At 43.7% G+C, this 19,905-nt stretch overlaps 1 protein-coding gene and 1 non-coding gene across 4 annotated transcripts in view; one reads left to right on the forward strand and one right to left on the reverse strand.

The window, feature by feature from the left end:
• Nucleotides 1-19,905, forward strand: part of Ip6k2 (inositol hexakisphosphate kinase 2) — a 25,940-nt gene that overhangs the window by 2,943 nt on the left and 3,092 nt on the right. For 2 of the 3 annotated variants that reach the window (XM_021207137.1, XM_029543269.1), the window contains exons 2-4: nucleotides 11,611-11,943; nucleotides 13,818-14,040; nucleotides 14,802-14,977. In XM_021207137.1, coding sequence (XP_021062796.1) covers nucleotides 11,742-11,943; nucleotides 13,818-14,040; nucleotides 14,802-14,977 — 601 coding nt within the window. In that variant the 5' untranslated portion in view covers nucleotides 11,611-11,741. Of the gene's footprint in view, nucleotides 1-11,610; nucleotides 11,944-13,658; nucleotides 13,728-13,817; nucleotides 14,041-14,801; nucleotides 14,978-19,905 lie in introns of all 3 variants that reach the window. The other variant, XM_029543270.1, reaches the window with a different exon arrangement.
• Nucleotides 10,780-10,926, reverse strand: LOC115064887. Its single transcript, XR_003844711.1, has one exon. It is a non-coding gene; the product is annotated as a small nucleolar RNA SNORA28 (small nucleolar RNA).

A 19,905-nucleotide genomic window follows, 5' to 3' on the forward strand; every position in this document is an offset into this window, starting at 1 on the left:
CTTTGTAGACCAGGCTGGCCTCGAACTCAGAAATCCGCCTGCCTCTGCCTCCCGAGTGCTGGGATTAAAGGCGTGCGCCACCACACCCGGCAATTCCTTAGTTTTTAAAGGTCTTCTATATATTGGTCCACCTGAAGTTTTTACTTGAGAGGGTCCAGGTCAGCTCATAGCACTGACTGAGCTGGCCCTTTAGTTTCCTCAGCTTACCTGTGCTCCTCTGTCTTCTTGTGATGTGTTTATTGAAGCAGCTGCAGGATACAGCCTCTGGCTTTTGATGACCATTCCTGTGCTTGTTGAACTTTGGCTGTGGCAAGAAGCTGGATTTGAAGCCTCACTCTTATTAATCCTTCGTGTAAAGAAGTTGGGAAAGAGCCACCAAGGCATATTCAGAAACTCTGTCTAGCTGTGTTACAGACCTGTGATTTCAGAGAGAATTCTAAGTTCAAGCCCAGCCTAGGCAGAGTAGGGAGATCTCCATCTTTAAAATTCAAAAAAAAAAATTATTTTTATTCTGTGTGTGTCTAGTTTGTGAGAGTGATGGAGTACTTGTGGAGGTCAGAACAGCTGGAATATACCAGCTCGAGCAGTTCTCTTCTCTGTTTACATGTGTTCCAAGGGCCAGATTCAAGCTGACAGGCTTATGCAGCAAGCACCTTTCTTTACCCACTGAGCCATCTCACTAGCCCCTGAGGTGTTTGTTGTTGTTGTTTTGTTTTTTCCTCACCAATATGAAATTTAGTTCAGACTCATATAATAGGGAGGATTATATATCCAAAATCTAATGATAAGATCAGTATCTACAGATATATAGAAATTTTTTCACAAAGAATAAAAATGCTAACAGCTACAGTTCCTATTAACATTCCTGTGCTGGAACTCTCTGTGGTACATACTTCATTCCTGTTTTCCATCTAGTTCCTGTCAAGTGTCTTGTCCTATTCACGTTGCTCTGAGCTGATGCATTTCAGTTCTTGGGTTTCTTAAACCTTTGTGTCTGGGAGATTGCACTCCAGTGTCTGCTTTCTAAGCTCCTGAGTGGAACTGAAATCAGCCAGGGCCTCTTCTCCCTGCTTGCTTCTTTCAGTTGTAGGGATGGGATCCAGGGCCTGTGCATCCAGACAAGTGCACTGACCCTGAACTACATGCTTACCACCCCCCCACCTTTAAAATTAATTCATCTATACATCCATCCTTTCTTTCTTTCTTTACTTATTTATTTTAGTAAAGACTCTGGAGACGTCGTCAACTGGTCTTGCCCTTCCCCTGTATCTGAGGCAGCCCTTGAGCGTCTATCCTCCTGCCTCAGCCTCCCAAGGAGCTGGGATTGTATAACTGTGTGTCAGGGCCCGCTGGTTTTGTCTGCTCTGTAATGGAAGATTTATAAAACTTTCTGCTCACTTTGGATTGTTTTCAATACTTAGAACAGAAATTCACAGTTGATCAAAATGAGAAGATATCAGTGTTTATCCATTAATCTTACTGTAACTCGTTTAGAAATGTTCTAAAGCCAGGAGTGGTAATAATACCCCCATTCTCTGAGCACTTGTGGGGGCTGAGGCAGGACTGCCTATATTCAAGGCCTACCTGCGCTATCTAGCAAAACTCTGTCTCAGATAAAGGGATGAGGAAAGGAAGAAAAAGAAGTTAGTTGTTGACGTTCAAATCTAAAGAAGGAAGAATAAAGCTTATATTTTAGTGCTATAAACTGTGTTATAGACCGAAAAGCAGACCTCTTGGCCAGGTGATTGCTTCTTGGTTTTGAGGAGAGGAATGAATGTAAGCATGGCGGCATCTCACAAGGCTGGACTTATGGATGAATGGGTGCTCCCTTCCTCTGCTGACCCTGTGATACTTACGGTTCCAGCTCCATTGGCCATATCACTCTGTCTTAAACCCCTCCATTCATACTAGCCCACAGTACCTACCAGACTTTGTCTTGAGCTTTGTGTTTCTCTTCTAGCTAGGGCTGCTTTAGGACCAACACCCTTTGCAAACTCTAGCTGCACACACAGAAATGTGATGTCCCATGGGCTTTAGGCACTTGTCTCCGCTCCATTGGGGAATGCAAATATATTGCATCACCCTTCACTGCTTATTTTAGGAGAGTAACAGGCTGTTTTTGTTCTGTAAGTATAAAATGAACATTGGATAATAATGTTTTCTCTAACTGTTCTCCCTACTCAAATTTTAATGTTCAATTTTTTTATACTATTTTTTGAAATAGGTTGCTAGAGACAATAAAAGTGTTTAACATAGCTGTACAAAGAACTTGTGTTTTGTTTTTTGAGACAAGGTCTAATAAGCATGTCACCCTGGCTAACCTTGCAATGTAGAGCAGGCAGGGTGAGCTCAGAGAGGCCTGCCTGCCCGCTGTGCACCAGCACACCAGCACTATATCTCTGAAGATGGAGTCTCACCTAAGAGAACGTGTCGGAATTTTGAGTGTTGAGGCTACAGATGTGAACTGCTGCACTGCCTACCACTTACCTGCCCCAGTCTTGAACCATCTTTACACAAAACTCACAGATATCTGCCTGCCTCTGCCTCCAGAGCACTGGGGAGTTGGAACTAAACTCATGTGCCACTATGCCTGGCTGTTTGCATATTTTGAATGTGGGGATGCTGGTCCTTCTTCTGGTCTTTATAAGATTTATGTAGGGCCTTCAGTGACTGAAGAGTACCTTCCCAAGGCCTCATGTGTGATGACATCATTGCTTAGTTGGGATGTCCATCTGCATTGAGAACTCGAAGCCAAGGTAAAAGGGTCCTGGGACATTTGGGAGTATAGAGCTTGTTAGGGTGCCGGGTGGCTGCTCCTAGGCTCTGTGGCCTAAATATTGATGGGTATGGTTACCCATTCAAGTAAGGTCTAGAAAAGGAAGGAACAAGAATGGTATTTATTTCTCAAAGAGTGTTTTTACTTTGGAAGTTACATAATTTCCTTGTGATAAGAGAGAAAATGTGAACGAATGGGCACACCAAGTAAGAGTGATGACATCAAAGTGGAACTGCTCTATTGGTACTCAGTCCTCATTCCTCAGTTTGGTTTTCCTTGACCAGAGCCTACTGCTTCCCTCACAAGACTACAAGTACAGCTGGGTGTGTGTTCTCCTTGATGTAGACTTTGAAGATGGTTTAGAAGTCTCATGATTTGTGAAGGATAGTTGGCAGGTGGTTCTGTTTAGGACATAGTGCTATGAATGGTGTAGTCTTAGAAGTTTTCTCACAAGGCTGGCTTGCTTGCTTGCTTCCTTCCTTCCTTCCTTTTTCTTTTTTCCTTTTTCTGGTTTGTTCTTGGAAGAAAACTGACTGTCCACAGGCAGAATGGATAATAAAAACTAGACAGTGACTGTGTAATACTTTGTAAAGACTAGAGGTACAATATTTGCCTGAAGGAGGGCTTGAGAAGACCCAGAGGAAGTTACTAGAGTTGTTTGAGAAAGCACAGGATCTGGTGCTGCATAGGGCTCACCCTTGTTCCAATTTACTGCGGGTGCTGGCTGGAACATGTTGGGGTTTACTGTCCGTGAAGTCCACATCATTTTGGTACCCTTTGTTTCAGATTTGGGGTTTAGGTGAAGTGCTGAAGACAGGGAGCATAGAATCTTGTCTGAAGTTATTGGCATTTCTTAGGATCTCATCCATGGTCCTCTTAGCTTCTATTGTACATCCACCTTTGCATGTATGTGCAAACACATGTGCATACACACACACACACACACACACACACACACACTCTGGGTTTTTTGTTTTTGTTTTTTTTTTAAAAAATAAGAAACTTGTAGAAAATGAATTCCTAGTTTTAGAGATCAAGTTTGTACGGGGCTTTTGTGCCTTGTCTCTGTTCCTGCTGCTGCTGGAGGTTCATTGTCTGCTATGGATGGGGAGACCCTTAGAGCCAGCAAAGAAGCCCTGACTCCTTAAGGTTAGAATGATTCTGCTGCTCTTAGCAGTGAGTCTTTGATTTAAGGCACCTGTTGTTTTTCTGTGAGGAGACCTGGATAATAAGTACCTCATGTCACACCTGTAAGGATAGTAATCAGTACCTCTCCCAGAGAGTTGTAAGAATGGAGGAGCCGTGTGTTTAATAAACAGGAGCTCATGGTGGTTCAGGCCTATAATCTCAGGAGGTCAGAGCAGGAGGATGGTGAGTTAAAGCCAGCCTGAGTGACATAGGTAGACTCTTGTTTCAAAACAAAGCATGACTGGGAGTGTAGTTCTCCTAGTGCTGTGTAAGGCCCTGGACTTAACTCACCATACACAAGCTGTGTGCAGTGCTCACCTGTACTTCTAGCACTTAGGAGAATCAGAAGTGCCTTAAAGTGACTCTCGGCTACATAGCAGGTTCAAGGCCAGCCTAGGCCACACGAGACCCTGTTTCAAAGAAAACCCCAGCACCTCTTACTTCTTTTAAAACCATGCCACATTATTATTGAAAGCTGAGGAGTTGGCTGTTTTCTCCTTTGACTATCCTGTGCCTTACATATACCTGGGTCATATAGTCTTCACTTATGAGAAGGTGAACCATTTCTCACAGACTCCAATATGGAATAAAGTTAAGCCTAAAGTATGCGCTATATCAGTGTTGCTTTTTGGGTAGTTTAAAAATCTTGAAGAGCTAGGAAGCTGTCTTCAGATTTTATATCAGTTTGGGGACTACTCCACCATTCTGTTTTCTCTCCTGGTTTTTGTTTTTTTTTTCTCTCTCTCTCCTGGTTTTAAATGTGTGCTCAGAATTAGTATTTAAAGGAATTTCAAATACTCAGAAGGTAACCTATGGGGGTCAGTTCTTTACGCTAGGTTCTAGGACTTGAACCTAGGTGGTCAGACTCAGCTGTGCAAACACCTTTACCCACTAAACCACATTTTAAAATATTTTTAAAAAATATTTATGCATGGGTGTTGTTCCTACTTATATGTGTGTGCACCATTTACATGTCCTGTGCCTGCAGAAACCAGAGAGGGTGTCCATCCCTTGAGACTGGGGTTACAGACAGTTGTAAGCTGACATGTGGGTGCTGGGAATTGAACCCAGGACTTCTGGAAGAGCAGCACTGTTCTTAATCACTGAGCCACCTCTCCAGCCCCACATTTAATCATCTTGCCAGCCCCATTTCACCTTTTTTTTTTTTTTTTTTTTTCGGGACAGGGTTTCTCTGTATAGCCCTGGCTGTCCTGGAACTCACTCTGTAGACCAGGCTGGCCTCGAACTCAGAAATCCGCCTGCCTCTGCCTCCCAGGCGCTGGGATTAAAGGCGTGCGCCACCACGCCCAGCTCCCATTTCAACATTTTAAATGGACAGTTTGTTGTGACGTAGCTGGTAAGATACCTGCCTATTCTGCCTTTCTCAGTCTCTCTTTCCTTTCTTGTTCCACAACTCTGCTCTTCTCCCTCCTCCTTTCTCCTTTTTATTCTTGTTTTTTTGAGATTGGGTCTTGGTATGTAGCCCAGACTGGCCACTCACTCCCAAGCTTGGCCACTGACTTCAGATCTTCCTACCTTCGCCTTCTGAGAGTCAGGATTGGAGAATGCCACCAACCCTGCTAGCCAGTACTTTTGTAAGTCTTTATGGTTCCAAGCTTTTTGGGTGTTTTGTTTTGAGATCATGTCTCATTTTGTAGCTCTGCTTGGTCTTGAACTTGTGTGAGTCCTCATGTTTCTGCCTCCCAAATGCTAGGATCACAGGTGTGTGCCACTATGCCTGGTTGTTAAAATTCCGTCTTTAGATTCATTTTTATCATGGATTGTATTCCATTTGTTGCTTCTATGGAGACTCAGGAAATGAACTGATAGGTTTCCTCCCACATCAGCTCTCTGAGGTACCTAGGTTGCCTGGAGAGGCTTGCTGTATATACTGAGAACAACTTATGGTGTTGTTTTATTTTACCTACAAAATATGATTTTCTTTCAGTGACATTAGAACACTCTGATCTCCTTGAATCTTTGTGATTTAATAAGAATTTGTGAGTGCTAGTTTATTTGTGATAAATTATAATTGAATAGAAATTTTATAGTTACATTTTCAGAGGTGATTCTATTGAACTGTTGCCTTGCTTGCTTTTCCACACAAAAGGATTTCCTAAAAAATTTGTCGTAACATTAAGAGTTTGGGTTTTGTCTAGGTGTGGTAGGATACACCTGTAACTGCAAGAGGATCACTGCAAGTTTAAGATCATCAAGGCTATACAGTGAGACTGTCTCAAAAAATAAAAAAGTTGCCAGGCAGTGATGGTATACTCCTTTGATCCCCGCACTGGAGAAGCAGAAGTAGGCAGATCTCTGAGTTCAAGGCCAGTCTGGTCTACAGAGTGAGTTCCCAGACAGCCAGAGCTACACAGAGAAACCCTGTCTCAAAAAGAAAAACTAAACTAAAGTAAAATCTCAAAAACCAGAATCACAAGGTGGAGTGGTGCATGATTTTAATCCAAGCACTTGGGGTAAGGGTTGGACAGAGGAAGGCAGATAGATAACCTGTGAGTTTGAGGCCAGCCAGAATTACAAATGAGATCCTGTCTTAAAAACAAAACACCGGGAACTTGGGTTTTGTTTCCATGGAATGTTTCCATACCAGCAGGTCCTAGGTGAGTACTCAGGTGCAAGTATCTACATTTATACTTGATAAGGTGGCAGTAATAAGTGCAAAATAGGCACTGGTCTGTGCTCAGAATGTAAAGTGTGCCGCAGGCCTTAACAACTGTGCTCATGGTGTCGTCAGTGTGACTTTCCCTTTGCATCCCCAGGATCTGTGATAATAGATAGGTGCACACGATGTAGTAGGGATTTGAGGCAGTTCTGTGGAATGCCTGTTCTCTGCTGGTGGGGTTTGTTGTTTGTTTTGTATTCTGGAGATTCAAGAGTAAACCAAAGAGCCAAAATGTCTTATATCGGGCTGGAGAGATGGCTCAGCAGTTAAGAACACTAGCTGCTTTCCCACAGTACCAAGGTTCAATTTCCAGTACCCATATGATGGCTCAATAACTCTCTAACTCCAGTCCCAGAAAATCCAACACTCTCTTGTAGCTTCTGTGCTAGCACGTGGCACACACACATGCACACACACTTCATACATATAAAATAAAAAACTTTTTAAAATTCTGGGATGGCATGGTGGTGCACACATTTAATCCCAGCATTTGAAGCAGAGGTGAACAGATCTCTGACTTGAGGCCAGCTTATTCTGTATATCAAGTTCTAGGACAGCCAGGGCTACATAAGGAGACCCTGTCTACAAACAAACAAACAAACAAAAAACCTTAGTCAACAGAACTTGTTTTCAAGCAGAGGTGAGAAAAGGAGACAGACAGTATATGTTATGTGGTGACAGACAGGCAAGGAAGAGACCGAAAACAAGGGTCATAGGCAGGGACAGTACGGGGTTAATGTGACTCCGGAAGATTTCAGGTGAAATCTGTACTCAACTATTCAGGAGACTCAAGGGAAGGTCACTGGAGCCTACTGAGGACAGCGTGGGCAACACAGTAGGACACTTCTACCCCAGCCCCTCTCTCACTGGAAATGGGGGGGGCAAGTGTGTGGCCCTTGCATAATGAGTTGAGAGCTGGGTGCAGTGGCATAGATTCTGGCTAGCTAATCTGGAGGATTGTGAGTTCAGCGCTAGCCTAGGCAACATCACACACACACACACACACACACACAGAGTCTGAAAAAGAGAAAGGAGGGTAGGTGACATGACTCAGTGGTAAAGGCACAATGCCAGTCTTGACCACCTGAGTTAAGTGTCCAGAGCTCACCATGTAGTGGGAGGAAACTGACTCTCAAACGTGTCCTGACCTCCACATACACCCTGTACTACACCCACAAGCACATAGTGAATGAATAGATGAATTAATGTAATTAAAAATTTTTCAGGGAAAAAAGTTGAGGCTCAGAGATATGTCCAGCCTGAACTACAATACAAAACAAAAGCCTGTCTGAAAAAGAAAAAGAGGGGAGGTAAGATTTGAGGAAGAAGAGATTGAACCAGGCATTATCCACGTGCCTGTAATTGTAGTACTTGGAAGTCCAAGGCTGGAAGATTATGAGTTCAAAACCAGGCTGGGCTATGTAGATAAGCTATCTCAAACAAAAATACATACACACATATTGTATGTATGTATGTATGTAAAAACTAGGAAGATGATATAATTCTGACCAGGATATTAACCAGGCTGACCTAGGCAGGCATGTGTGACTGAAGATGCACAGAGAGAGGCAATTCTAAGTCTGTGATTTGATGAATTCCTGGCAGATTATTCCAGGCACATACTTTTAGGCCACCCTCCAACCCCTGGAAGTTTATGGGGCCTCAGTAAACCATGTCCTCTGCTTTGGCCTGTCAGTAAGTGTTTACTTGTTTTCTGTCACTGGTTTCTGTGGCTTTGTACTCCTAGCAGCAGTGTAGGAAAGTGTCGGTGACTGTCCCTGCTTGTGCAGCTGTGGATTGTGTGTCAGGTGTGCCGAGCAGCTGTTTAGTGGTGCACCCCACCCCTCTTGTAGAGATTTGAAGGAAAGGCTTGTTTTGTACCATGAGGCTGTTATCTCACACAGTCCCCCATGACGACCTAACCCTGGGGCTTTTTTTTTTTGAGGCAGTAAGTGGCTCCTGTGGGTCCCATTTGTTGTCTCATTAAGCAAATTCTGAAGGAGTGAGCTAAGAGCCCGGGGGCTTCAATCTCAGGGGTTTAACTTGCAGTACTAAAAAAATAAAATAAAATAAAAAAGGTTAAGGCACTGTTTATGCAGATGCTTAAACTGATGGTTAATTGAATTGGGGTAGGCTGTGGGCATAGTGTTCTGTTCTAGGATTCATCATTTTCTGCTTTTACTTGTATTTTTGTGAACTGTGAGCCAATATGGAAAGCTAAAACAGCTGCTAAATTAGAAGCCAGGATTTTGTAGTTCTTGGTCTCTCTAGATTGCAAGAGCTTTACAGTAACCATTGCTAATCCAGGGCTCCTGAAAAACTGAGTCTTAAGTCTTTGGATGTTTGTAAATCACTGGCAGGCTAGGCACAGTGGCACATGCCTGTAACTACACAGCATTTCAGATTCTGGGGCGGGAAGATTGCTGAAAGTTTTAGGTTATATAGCAAGATTTCTGCTTTATTAGAAAAAAATTAGTAACCCTCTACTCAAACTGCTTGTGGAGCAGGGAGAAACAAGTGAAGCAGGGAGCAGGCCCGTTTGGGCTTTTCTTTCCTCTGCAGTCTCAAGGGAGAAAATTGATGGGCTTGGTAATGTTTGGGAAAGTACAGTGTACTTAGAGCAGAGGTTCTCTCCTTCCTGCTCCCAGCTGTGAGACCTGCTGCACAATGAAGTTATTCTAAAATTCATGTTTCAAAGTTAAATGTGATTGAAGCCAAAGAATTGCAGAACAGAACTTACCTTATGTGGAATGTTTATTCAAAAAATAAATAAACAACCAGTTTCTGCTTTTGGTGTTTACAACCAGAGGAGTGAGCCGGGGTCTACTTGAAGTCTATTTTATGGACTAGAAAATGATGTCCAAAGGAAAAGGGGAAATAAGGACTGGAGTTGCTTCCCAATCAATTGAGTGACAGAGTCTGGCTCCACTTCACCACAGGCTAACCACTTTTTAAATTCCATTTCACATTCCGGAAGTTTTATCTTGTCATCAAATTTGGCTCAGGCAAGGGGGGAAAAAGAGTTGGGTGGGGAGGATGTGGATGTGGCAAAGCTGCCATTTATATCTAGGAGAGAAGGTAGAGTCTTGTGGGCCTTTCAGCCTCTGACCTTACCATGTACAGTACAGCACACTGTACAGAGATGCCATGGGACCATTGGAAAATTTTCATTGGAGGGTTAGATGGAAAGATGTAATTGAATACATTTGAGTAGTATGCAGTGTGTACGTGCATGATGCAGTGCACTTGTGCCACACATGTATGTATGCATGCATGCTTATATGGATGCATATGTGTGTGCAGGTGCATATAACTATAGAATCCATAGGTCAGTTCCTGGTGTTTTCCTAGGAATTGTTCACCGTGGCTTTTCAAAGTAGGGCCTTTTGTGCTGGTGCACCCTAATGAGGTTAAGCTGTCTGGCCAGTGAGGCCCAAGATTCTTCCCATCCCAGCCTCCCCAGCACTGGGTTACCAGCAGGATTTACCAAGGCCAGTGTTTGTGTAGGTTGTGGGTTCTGGGGAATTTTATTCAAGTCCTCAGCTTGATTAAGTTATTGCCTTTTTTAGGGGGGAGGTATTTAAAAACTATTATTAATGTATTTGTTGTGTGTGTTTGTATGGGCACAGATGTGGAGGTCAGAGAATAGTCTATGGAATCTGTTCTCTCCTGCCGCCCTTTCATGGCTTGTATGTTGGACTTATATGCACAGAATTGAGCTGTCTCTTTTTAGGGGGGAAATGGTTTCAAGAGACTTGGAAAACTCTTGTTTAGTTCAAACTGGCCTTGAATTTGTGGCAGTCTCCTCTTGCCCCAGCCTCTCAACTGTGGGGCCTGGTACCTAGCATTACTCTTGGAGTGAAAGCAGATTTATATCTTGACAAAAACCTTGGCTTATGTTTCCCTGGCCTGTGCATTGGGGAGCATGGAGCACTCTGACCGTTTCCTAAGTATTGTCCCTGACCTATGCGGTTCTGACAGCTGATCACGGGTCAGTAGCTTTCCTTTTGTATTGATTTCTCAGGAAGTTTGTAGAAATAGAGAGGTTAAGTCCTGAGGCATAACAGGGCCCCATCTTTTAAAGAGAGGTGGTTGGAATACTAGAATGTTTGCTTTTTTTTTTTTTTTTTTTTTAATTCTTTGAGCCTGTATAACAGCTTGCCTCATGGGGAAGAGAGCACTGGAATAGGTTAGACTTTGTTGCTTTAGTAAGCTCAAACTGTGTCAGAATGTATGCATTCTTATAGTCAGATTGCCTCAACTTTGCCTCACAACTTTGGTTTAAAGGCATTTGGTGATCAGGATAGAACTGATAAAAATAGTTGGTGACCTAGAACACTGTGTATCTTTTTAAATGGAGTTAGCCAGCTTCAATCAGTTGTTTTTAGATACAGACGTTAATCATTAAAGCGGGTTCAGAGCTTCATTGCTAATAAGGTTAATAGGGCTTGGCTTTGGCTTTGGGCAAGGGGCAGTGTTTGTGGACACCCTGAGAGAGTCAATCGTATTAAACAATACGTAAATTGGGTTTCCCTGTATTAAAATCCACTTTATAAAAATATAATTAGCAGAGTAACTTAGGAACCATTTATCTTTAAGCATGACAACCTTAATTATAAAATTGTAAGGTTTTATCTGAATAGTGTGTTGGAAATTGTGCTTTTACGCCATTGTGGCTTTGTGTTTGCTTGCTGTGATGGCCGGGTTTGGCAGTTTAGGGGCCCCTGGAGCCCAGTCTTTGCCCATCAGTATTTGCCCCACCCGTACTTCATCCTCCCTCTCCCAGTGTTTGTCTCTCCTGGAAGAAGGCGGGGCAGGGTTGGCAGTGTGGGCGGAGCCCTATGTAAGCTCAAGCGTTTGTCTTCCTGCTGAGAAGACCAGTGACTGACTGACTGACTGCAAGACTACAAGGCAGTTCCCAGGCTACTTCCAAGCCTCATGTCATCATTGTGTTTGCTTCCGCCAGAGTGTCCTGGCCTGCACAAACCGAGGAGCAGAGATCAAACAGGCGGCTGTAAGGACAGACAGTAAACGGAGGGCGAGCCGGCCTCTGGACCCTGCTGCCTCCCCTTTCTCCCAGCTGCTCGTGTCCAGAGGATGAGCCCAGCTTTCAGGACCATGGACGTGGAGCCCCGCACCAAGGGCATCCTGCTGGAGCCATTTGTCCACCAGGTTGGAGGGCACTCATGCGTTCTCCGATTCAATGAGACAACCCTGTGCAAGCCCCTGGTTCCGAGGGAGCATCAGTTCTACGAGACCCTCCCGGCTGAGATGCGCAAATTCACTCCCCAGTACAAAGGTGAGCCCCCAGCTGCTAGAGGGGTCACCAGGCTGGTGAGATGTAAGGGATTTTGCCAGTGGAAGGCCCTGGCAGCATCCTGGGAGCCCTACCCCCTCCCATTTAGCCTTTTGTTTTCCTCCTCCTCCTCCTCTTGGCCCTCGGCCCAGCACCTCACCCTCAGTTTTCAAGCCCTGGTAAGATTGCTCAATTGTTTTGTTTTCTGGATTTGCTTTGAGTTTGTTTTTGGTAGAAGTATAGTTATTTTTTTATGTTCAGGTGTCTCTTGCTCAAGGTAACCCATAGTCCCCATGTGGGGACAGTTCAGGAAGACTTTAGGAGGATTATACACAGAATTCTTGCTGCCTGCTTTTTGTCCTCCAGGAAACCAGAAGCCCTGGTGATTAGGTAGGCTGGGAGCAGGGTTGAGTCAGATGGAATGCAGGAGTGGGAGGATTGTACAGTCAACCCCAGCCCTTTGCTGTTACAGAATGTCCCCAGAATTGCTATGTGAAGGCAACACTTTGATTCACATGTGGTGACTTTTTCTCTTTTTATGATTATACGCTTTGAGGGAACCAGCCACCAGCATGGTGAGGTTTTTCCTGGGGAAGGGAGGAATCTTTGTAAATCAGAAGAGAACTCGTTAATTTAAAATGTGCATTACCAGGGATAAAGAAGTCTAGGACAACGTAGATTCCCCTGGGACACAATTGTTCTTTAAAGACAGGGTGGACTGGGTTTCGGCTCTCTACTTGGAAATGCATGTGGTGGGACTGGGGGTGTTGGGGACCCTCACTTGGTCCTTTTCTGTTATTTTTTTCCAGGACAAAGCCAAAGTTCCCTTGTTAGCTGGCCACCCCTGCCCCGTTTTTATCCCCTTGGTCGTTCCTTATGCCCACAGGGAAGTGTGGTTCCCTTGACACCCCCCCTCCCGCTCCTCTGCGCCCAGAGCTGGGGCCGCCTCAGAAGTGTCGTCTCTCTCTGAGCACGCATTCCCCTGCAGCACGCAAGCGGGCAGGCAGCAAGGACTGAGCAGATTGAGTGATCGTGGGGCAGAGAGGCCTAGGAGAAAAGGTGTTCAGCCAGTCGGTTGTAAGGCGCTCGTCGGCACCGCTGAAGTGCTCTCACCTGACAGCCCCTTCCTCAAAGACTGTCCAGTTACACGTGGCAGGTCCTAGAGACTCAAAAGGGAGAGCTGCTTTCAAGGCTACCATGTGTCTGTGTTCCTGCCCCCTCATCTGCTGGTGTTCATTTTGTTCTTTTGTGACACAAACTACAGAAACCAATAAAGGCATAACTGAGAAGGACCAAGGCTTGCCTCACCCGCCATGTAGGCTTCTGGAAGCCTCTGCCAGGGCGTCCGTGCTGTGTGGATTGTTTGCTGCTTCCTTTGCTTTGCTTGCCCAGTCTTCCCTCACCCTCAGTGCCTTCACCTGAGGGCACGCCCGTGTTCCCTGCAGTCAGGCTCTGCTTTAAAGCAAGCCTCAAGGCCAAGGCCGTCGGAGTTTCTGTTTAGGGCATAAACACTTTCATAAGCTATATAGAGCAATGTTTTTGTGTCTTTCTTGGGATTAGAAGAGTTACATAAAATTAATAAACATTTTCAATGATGGAAAAATGTGTCTTGTAATTCTTTGGCCCTTGCTTTCCCTTGTTGAGTGCACTAGAGAGGAAGTCTCTCGGCCATGTTTGCTCCCTAATTGCTTGTCTTGTATGGTGTCACTTTTTTCTAGCTGTCTTGATATTTGTTAGGTGTGCAGATGAGTTTGGGGCCTCTGGCAACATAGAGACTAAGGAACAGGGTAAGAAACAAAACAAATGTTACAATCATGTTATCTAGAATGCGTTTTTCTGTGGAATTCAGAGTTGTGTCTGCTCCTCCCCCCTCTCAGGTGTGGTATCAGTACGCTTTGAAGAAGATGAAGACAGGAACTTGTGTTTAATAGCATATCCATTAAAAGGGGACCATGGGACGGTGGATATTGTAGACAATTCGGACTGTGAACCAAAAAGTAAGCTGCTGAGATGGACAAACAAAAAGCATCATGGCCTAGAAACAGAAAAGAATCCCAAGGACTGGGTGCGCCAGCACCGGAAAGAGGAGAAGATGAAGAGGTGGGTGAAGCCTGAGAGGTCATTTGGGGGCTTGGTTATAGCCTAGTTCCCTGCAGCCAGGAGCTCACGGTGGCCCTGTAGGTGACTGGGTGGCTGGTTCCACACGTCTGCTGTCTCTAATTGGCTCCAGATAAGATCATGCCATCTAGCATAAGTAGCCGAAATGGCAGCTATAAAAGACATTGACTCATTCCTTCCACAACTGACAATTCCTTCCTGCCAGGCCACAAGCAGACTGGAAGCATTCTTTTACTTCAGGTTGCTTGCTAATGGTGGGTGACAGAATGGTCAGTTAGCCTTCGCAAAAGTGAGGCCCCATGTGGACAGGACCATAGAACTTCTGAGAATATAAAGCAAAAGTGTAAAGTATATAATCTGGTTAAGTAGAATGACTAATTCCAGTATCATTTCACTTCACTTTTCCCCAGTCCCTAGAGTCGGGGGGACCTTGTGGGCCAGCCCAGGAGTCATAGCCCCTGGTGACAGGGTACAAAGGCTGCCTACCTCATATGCTGGGAGGAAAGGTCATTGTTGCATCTTGCTGGAGAAACTGGTGGACTGCTTCCCTTTAAAGTTTTTAATCCGCTTTCTAAAGATACACATGATAAAATGCACCCATTTGAAATATGTCATGAGTTTGGGTAGCATACATATGTACATTGTACATTAAATTTCCATCACTCTTGAAACTTGCTTCATTATTCTTTCATATTTAATTTTAATGACATGTTATGATTTATCAAATCCTTATTTCTTTATAGCCATAAGTTAGAAGAAGAATTTGAATGGCTAAAGAAATCTGAAGTCTTATACTACAGTGTAGAAAAAAAGGGAAATGTAAGTTCCCAGCTTAAACACTATAACCCTTGGAGCATGAAGTGTCATCAACAACAGTTACAGAGAATGAAGGAGAACGCCAAGCATCGAAACCAGTACAGTATCCTTTGTAAAGGCTTCCTCCCCTGGGAAGGGAGAAGCAGCAGGGGGAGCTTGGACAGAGAGCGGGAAGTAGGTTAGGTAGGTGGTTGGTTTGTGATAGCAGGGTCTGTGTCCAGCCCAGCGGGCCTTAAGCACTCTTCTGATGACTGTGCTGACAGGTGCCTGCCACTGCTCCTGTCTGAAGCATTCCATTCTGAGTGTGGGTATGTGCGCTCGAATGTCTGTACCACAGCATAAATGAGAGGGTCAGAGGGCACCTCCTCCACCAAGAAGGTTCCAAGGATTGAACTCAGGTTATCAGACGTGGTGGCAGGTGCCTTTACCAACTGCACCATCTAATAGGCCTTGGTTTTGTTTTGTATTAGCTGTGGTTATTTTCCTCTATTGGAGTTGTGCCCAGGGCAACTGTGTGATAATTGGGCAGCTGTCACATCTCTTAGGAATAGAACCTAGTTTCAGAGTACAGGTAAGAGAAGAGGAGGTTCTCTGAGAACCTCATGAAGAAGCCATCTTATCCAGGATGGGCTTTATTTAACCTAGAATGCCAAGAGGCTGCCGGTCCCTGTGTGTAGACTCCTGTAGAATGTATCACAGATTTTTGTCTGCCAAGTTGAGAGGAATCAATCTGCCTCACAAGCTGTACAAAGAAAGTACCAGGATCCTTTTCCCCTTTCTGTTAAGTTATCATTCACTGGACTCATAATTTTTGTTTGTTTTTTACACCCAGGCTAGGATTTGGCTGGAGTCAGGAGCTCACCAGTGTGTGAGGAGGTGGGGGAACAGCTTGCAGGAGTCTGTTCATTCCCTCATGTGGCTCACCTCCTGAACCACTGCACTGCTCCCCTCTCCCCCAGGGTGTCTGCCTGTCTGTCTGTCTCTCTCCCTCTCTCCCTCTCTCCTTCTTTTTTATATTGTATAATTTGAAATTCCTCAGAGTGTTTTTTTTTTTTAAGTTTTTTTTTTTTTAATTTAAATATATGGGTACACTATCGCTGTCTCTAGACATACAAGAAGAGGGCATAGATGGTTGTGAGCTACCATGTGGTTGCTGGGAATTGAACTCAGGACCTCTGAAAGAGCAGCCAGTGCTCTTAACTGCTGAGCCATCTCTCCAGCCCCCAAGAATTTTTTTAATTAGGAAAAAATGTTAAAAATAGAATTCCTAGCTACTTATCATTCAGTCTCAAGTCATGACTGCATATGCCCCAGTGGTCCACAAGTGACATTTTTCAAATTTTTTGAGAATATAATTAACATCATTTCCACCTTCCTTCTCTTCCCTCTGAACTCTCCCATATACTTCTCCTTGTTCTCTTCAAATTCATGGCCTCTCTTATCATTGATTGTTGTTACATGCATATGTGTGTATATATTCATTTCTTAATATATATAAATATATATCATATATATATTCTTAAATATATATAACCATTTCAGTCTATATAATGTAACTTGCATGTATATTTTCACAGCTTGACCATTTGATAGTCGATAACCAATTGGTGTGTTGTTCCTGGGAGAGACCATTTCTCCGATTCCCAGCATTCCTTCCCTGTAGTTGTTTGTATAGCATTGAGGCCTGTGGACTTTACCTTGTCCACTTTAACATGTCTGTTGTTGTCCTTGCTGAGCTCATGTTTTGGCAGACATGTTAGTGAGACTTTCTTTGTGAGTGTAGCTTCTGACTTTCCTTGGAGGCTGTCTCACGTTGAACTTCCTGATCCTCTGGCTCTTAAAACCTTCTTGGCCCCTCTTCAGTGTTTCCTGAGACTTAGGGGTAAGACTTATTTTGTAAAGGTATTCATTAGGACTGGACTCCACAACTCTGCATTTTGGTTGGTTGTCGTTCTCTGGGAAGAGAAGTTTTCCTTGATGAGGAATGAGGGCTACAGTTACCGTGTTAGATCTTGGGGACAGAGGACAGCTTACTTTTTTTTCTTTTTTTGGTACTGGGGATTCATCAATCTAAACAGACCCTCTTACCATTGGGCTAACTTAGTAAAGCTACTCCTGTTCAGTTTTAAATTATTTTCCTAAATTTGATTGTGAAACAAGTCAGAGATGTATCATTTTCTCTGTTTATACCTTATCATGTATCCCCAAAAGGTAAAAATATTTTAGTCTGAGGACCAGTTTGATTCCCAGCATCCATGTAACAGCTGGACACACCTGTAATTGCAGTGTCGGGAGACAGACGCAGGAGGATCCCTGGGGCTCATTAGGTAGCCACTCTAGCCAAATCATTAGGTACCAGGGTCTGTGTAAGACCCTGTCTCAAAACAAAGAAAAATGAGGAGGGAAGTGAGGGAAGAAAACAGCAGTGTCAGCATCTGCTCTCCACAGACATGTACACATGTGTGCACATGTGCACACATCCACAAAAATATTTTAAAACATTGATACCATTTTACTTATCAACATAGAGAGTAATTATTTACTATAAAACACCTATTTCACTGGGTGGTGGTGGTGCACACCTTTAATTCTGGAATCAGGAAGCAGAGGCCAGCTAGGTCTGTAGAGCTAGTTCCAGGACAGCCAGAGATACACAGAGAAGCATTGTCTCAGAAGGAATGGGGTGGGGGAGGAAAGACAGACAGATAGGCAGACAGGCAGACAGAGAATGAGAATGAATGGATGAATGCCTATTTCATGTTCTTATTTTTTCTACTTGTTCCAGTAAATGTCTTTTTATTGTTGGTTAGTTTAAGGGGCAGATCCATATGGAGTTCTTAATATAGCATTGGATGTGAAGTGTTTGAGACTTTTAAAATATTATTTCAATTTTTTTTTCTTTTTAGAGATTTCTTGCCAGACGAGTGAATAAGGGCCAGGACTAGGAAGATGTCTCTGTGGTTAGCTAAGGCTTCTCTGTAAGCACAGAGACCTGGGTTTAGATCCCCAGTACAGAAAAATGAGCATGACAGCACAGGCCTGCAACTGTCGATGGAGAGCAGCGACACGAAGGCTCTGGAACTCACCAGCCAGCTAGTCTAGTCAGTCAGAGAGTTCCAGGTTCAATGAAGAAACCCATCTCACCATATTAGGTGGGAAGTAAAACAGAAGGTACCTGACGTCTAGAGTTCTTCTGCACTAATGTATGGTTGTGCACATTAGAAAGAGCTTAGAGTTTCCCATGATCTGGGTTTCACTGAGTACATTTGTTGGGTGTCTTTAACATATGATCTTCTCCTCTCTTTACAGTAAGTTGTTACTTAGATCTAAAGGCTTGATCAGATTCAGGGTCAGTTCTTCAGGGACTAAAGCAAGAATCCTTGAGAATTCTTGGGAATTCTGAGCTGTCCCTTAGGATGCATGGTGCTAGCTCTGTTTTTCAGTTGTTGTTTTAGATCCATTTCTCAACAGGTGATTTTCTAATGTTGTTAGTCATTAGCTGGGATTCTGCAAGGAATAACCTTGAGTTACAGTTGGAGAGATTACGTGTTTGCCTTTCTTTTATTACTAGGTGTTTGGAATAATGAATAAGTGGGTCCTCATCCTCCAGAGGTGTCCATCACAGTGAGATTTTTTTAGCATTATTTTGAATACATGATTTAGGCATTTTAGATATATTTTTTATCGAGTACAGGCTTTGTGGCATTGGGGGTCAAACCCAGGACCTTGGGCCTGCTAGACAAACTCTCTCACCGAGCTGTATCTCCAGCCCCACAACTGTTATCTTTACTGATAACCTAAATGTCCCAAGTTCAACAGTCTTTAATTGTTGTCTTTATTTCTGTTTTGAAAAAGATGGTCTAGGAGATGACCATGTATATTTGCTGTCCCAGAAGCTAACTTAAACCTTTTTTTTTTTTTTTTTAAAGATTTATTTATTCATTATATATAAGTACACTGTAGCTGTCTTCAGACACTCCAGAAGAGGGCATCAGATCTTGTTACGGATGGTTGTGAGCCACCATGTGGTTGCTGGGATTTGAACTCTGGACCTCTGGAAGAGCAGTCGGTGCTCTTACTCACTGAGCCATCTCACCAGCCCCATAACTTAAACCTTTTTAAGGCAGAAATCAGTAAACCTTTTCTGTAAAGAACTAAACAGTAAATATTTCATGTTTTGTAAGTCATACAGTCTTTTGTCACAACTTCACCACTACAGCAACATCCATAGATATTAATATAAATGAATTAGTATAGCTACATTCTAATAAAACTTGAAAAGTTACTTGTAACTAAACCTTTTCTTTTAAAGATATTTTCATGCGGGGTGGGTGTGTGTTTGTGTGTAAGCAGATGCCATGGTAGCCTGTAGATTTTGTGTGTGTGTGTGTGTGTGTGTGTGTGTTTGTGTGTGTAAGCAGATGCCATGGTAGCCTGTAGAGACTGGAGAGCAGCCTCATGTCAGCCCTCACCTTCCAGCTTACTTGAGGCAGTGTCTGCTTGGCACTTCTCTGTGTCCTTACTCCAACCTATCCAGCCCTCAAACTTCCAGGAAAATTTTCTGCTATTGCCTCACATCTCATCTTAAACATGCTGGGTTTACAGATATGTAACCATATCCAGATTTTACATGGATTCTGAGGATCCAAAGAGGTCATCAGGATTGTGTACAAGCAAGCTACTCTCCAGCCTTGACCATCATGTTCTTATATTTTGATACATTTGATGAAGTATTATATATTTTGCATTAAAAATATAAAATTTGAGCTGGCAAGGTAGCTCTGTGTTTAAAAGTTCACACTGCTATTGGAGACCACTAGATCAGTTCCCAGCATCCACCTAGGTGACTCATAACCACCTGTAACCCCAGCTCAGAGAGTCTGAGTCATTGCTCTGTTGTAGTACTGACATGCACAAACCAGTACAGGCACACAGAGATGCAGACTTTAGAAATCCTTCCTTCCTTCCTCCCTCCCTCCCTCCCTTCCTTCCTCCCTCCCTCCCTTCCTCCCTCCCTCCCTCCCTCCCTCC

Source organism: Mus pahari, chromosome 10, assembly GCF_900095145.1.
Source record: "Mus pahari chromosome 10, PAHARI_EIJ_v1.1, whole genome shotgun sequence".
In the NCBI taxonomy this organism is placed as follows: Eukaryota; Metazoa; Chordata; class Mammalia; order Rodentia; family Muridae; genus Mus; species Mus pahari.